The 2,789-nt window shown below is 48.3% G+C and overlaps 1 protein-coding gene across 2 annotated transcripts in view; it reads left to right on the plus strand.

Annotated features, from left to right (window-relative positions):
* Nucleotides 1-360: 360 nt before the first annotated feature.
* Nucleotides 361-2,789, plus strand: part of LOC308162056 (GDP-Man:Man(3)GlcNAc(2)-PP-Dol alpha-1,2-mannosyltransferase-like) — a gene marked incomplete at its 5' end in the record, with an annotated part of 6,248 nt that continues 3,819 nt past the window's right edge. For both annotated transcript variants that reach the window (XM_080536148.1, XM_080536149.1), the window contains 3 exons: nt 361-425; nt 1,901-2,122; nt 2,645-2,789. The exon at nt 2,645-2,789 is cut by the window's right edge and continues 227 nt beyond it. In XM_080536148.1, the coding sequence (XP_080392274.1) occupies nt 361-425; nt 1,901-2,122; nt 2,645-2,789 (432 nt within the window). The remainder of the gene's footprint in view (nt 426-1,900; nt 2,123-2,644) is intronic.

Consider the following 2,789-nt stretch of genomic DNA (forward strand, 5'->3'; position numbering starts at 1 on the left):
TTGACTATACATGAAAAACCTAATGGAATTAGTATTTGTCCAAATTTAGACAAAATACAACATGATTTAGTACTGGGGACGGAAAAGGCACCATATTAAAAAAAAGACCCACTCATATATAATAAACTCATATATACGGTAATAAACTCATATATAATAAACTCAAATCGTGTTGAATTGTTTTTATCGTCATGCAATCGCGCTGGTAGAACGTGCAACGCGGTCTGACGTCAGTGTAAACAAACGAAAGGCCACCAATCACAGAAGCACAAGAACTTCACTCCACCAATCACAGAAGCGCACCTCAACAAAGCGCACACAAGCACTTCCGGGATTCAAAAGTAGTGTTGTGTTGTCAAGATGGCAGGACATGACCACCACCACTCTGATCACCTCCACTCCATGTGTTTATGCGACTTCATCAGGTAACAACATTGTCATGAGACATTGTCTCTTCATGGTCACGTGTTTGTGTGTTTGTGTTGGACACGTGTCGCAGCAGAGTTACTAACAGACAAGTTTGATGCCCCATAAGAGAGAAACTAGCTACCTTAGCTTAGCTAACATCAGCTGACTGCTGACAACATTACCTTAATAGCTATCATCATAGTTCTGTCTGTCTGTCTGTCTGTCTGTCTGTCTGACTTTCTGTCTGTCTGTCTGTCTGTCTGACTTTCTGTCTGTCTGTCTGTCTCTCTGTCTGTCTCTCTGTCTGTCTGGTTGTCTGTCTGTCTGTCTGTCTGTCTGACTTTCTGTCTGTCTGTCTGACTGACTTTCTGCCTGTCTGACTTTCTTTCTGTCTGTCTGTCTGTCTGTCTGACTTTCTGTCTGTCTGTAACATCTGTTAAGTGTCCTTGGGTTTGTGAAAGGCGCCATATCAAACCAAGATATTATTATTATTATTATTATTATTATTATTATTATTATTATGTGTGTTTGTAGCTGTGGACGTTAGAATGTTTTACCATCGTTTGTAACTCTCTGTGTGTTTGACTTGTGGACGTAGTAATGCTGTAGTATGCTAGTGTAGTAATGATGTAGTATGTTAGTGTAGTAATGATGTAGTATGCTAGTGTAGTAATGATGTACTATGTTAGTGTAGTAATGATGTAGTATGCTAGTGTAGTAATGGTTAATAAGACAAGAGGAACCACAAACTGAATCATAATTATCATACCCATGGGACCCAACGGTCGCATAGCACAAAAAAATCTGAAAAAAGACCCAAGGAGACACAGCTGCTCAGAACACATCAAGGAAAGACAAACTGAAACAAGACCAATAATCATGGAAAGTAAAATAACTTATAGAGAATTTAAAAAGAAAAGAAAACCATTATTAATCTATTACATAAGAATATGACGCAGGACCGAACATGAGGAAATGAGATCATCTGTTAGTTGCTTTCTGAAAACCGTGTTGGAATGTCGCTGTAACTCTGGTCGCTGTCCCAGCCTCCACTGAGACAGACAGACAGACAGACAGACAGATACAGACAGACAGATACAGACAGACAGATACAGACAGACAGATACAGACAGACAGATACAGACAGACAGATACAGACAGACAGACAGACAGACAGACAGATACAGACAGACAGATACAGACAGACAGACAGACAGACAGATACAGACAGACAGATACAGACAGACAGATACAGACAGACAGACAGACAGACAGGCAGGCAGGCAGGCAGACAGACAGACAGAGAGACAGACAGAGACAGACAGATACAGACAGACAGACAGACAGATACAGACAGACAGATACAGACAGACAGATACAGACAGACAGATACAGACAGACAGATACAGACAGACAGACAGACAGACAGGCAGGCAGACAGACAGTATTATGAGGAACCAGCTTCATGATAAAGGGTTCTGTCCCCCCCCAGGTTGTTGTGGTCCCTGGTGGTCCCCTGCGTGTACCTGACCGTGGTTCTGTCGCTGCTGCTGCTGCTGCTGGTCCTGGGGGTCCGGGCGTGGCTGCAGCTGCGGCGCGCGGCCCGCCTGGCAGAGGACCCCTCCCCCACCGTCGCATTCTTCCACCCCTACTGCAACGCGGGCGGCGGCGGGGAGCGGGTGCTCTGGTGCGCCCTGCGAGCCCTGCAGAACAGGTAGGACTGTCCCCAACCTAGCCCAGAACAGGTAGGACTGTCCCCAGCCCACATCACACCATGTCCACCTCCCTAACCCCCGACTCCCTAACCCTCTAACCCCCTAACCCCCTACTCCTCAATATGGACACATGACATCTCCATACTTTAGTGACAGACGACAAGGACAACTTTATAGGGTTGGGGAGGGAGGGGGGAGGGAGTGAGAGAGAGGAGGGAGAGAGGAGGGGAGTGGGAGAGAGAGATAGGGGGAGAGGGCTGGATTCATAGGGTTGGGGAGTGAGGGAGGGGGGGGGGGGGAGGGAGGGAAGAGAGAGTGAAGGAGAAAGATGGATGTAATGTCAGCGGTTTAGAACACATGAAGCCAGACTATGACTCTATGACTCTATGACACTATGACAGCTGCCTGACAGCTTCATCCCAGCAGGCTGTCCCCTCCCCTCCCCCCTCCCAGGTACCCCAGCGTGGCGGTGGTGGTGTACAGACAGACAGACAGACAGCAGGTTGTCCCCCCCCTCCCAGGTACCCCAGCGTGGCGGTGGTGGTGTACACGGGCGACCAGGGCGTGACGGGGCAGCAGATCCTCGACGGCGCCCGTCAGCGCTTCGGCATCCTCCTCCCCCGGCCCGTCCGCTTCGTGTTCCTGCGGCGCCGCGGCCTGGTGGAG

The sequence above is a fragment of the Nansenia antarctica genome (assembly GCF_963989245.1).
Source record: "Nansenia antarctica genome assembly, chromosome: 7".
Classification (NCBI taxonomy): Eukaryota; Metazoa; Chordata; class Actinopteri; order Argentiniformes; family Microstomatidae; genus Nansenia; species Nansenia antarctica.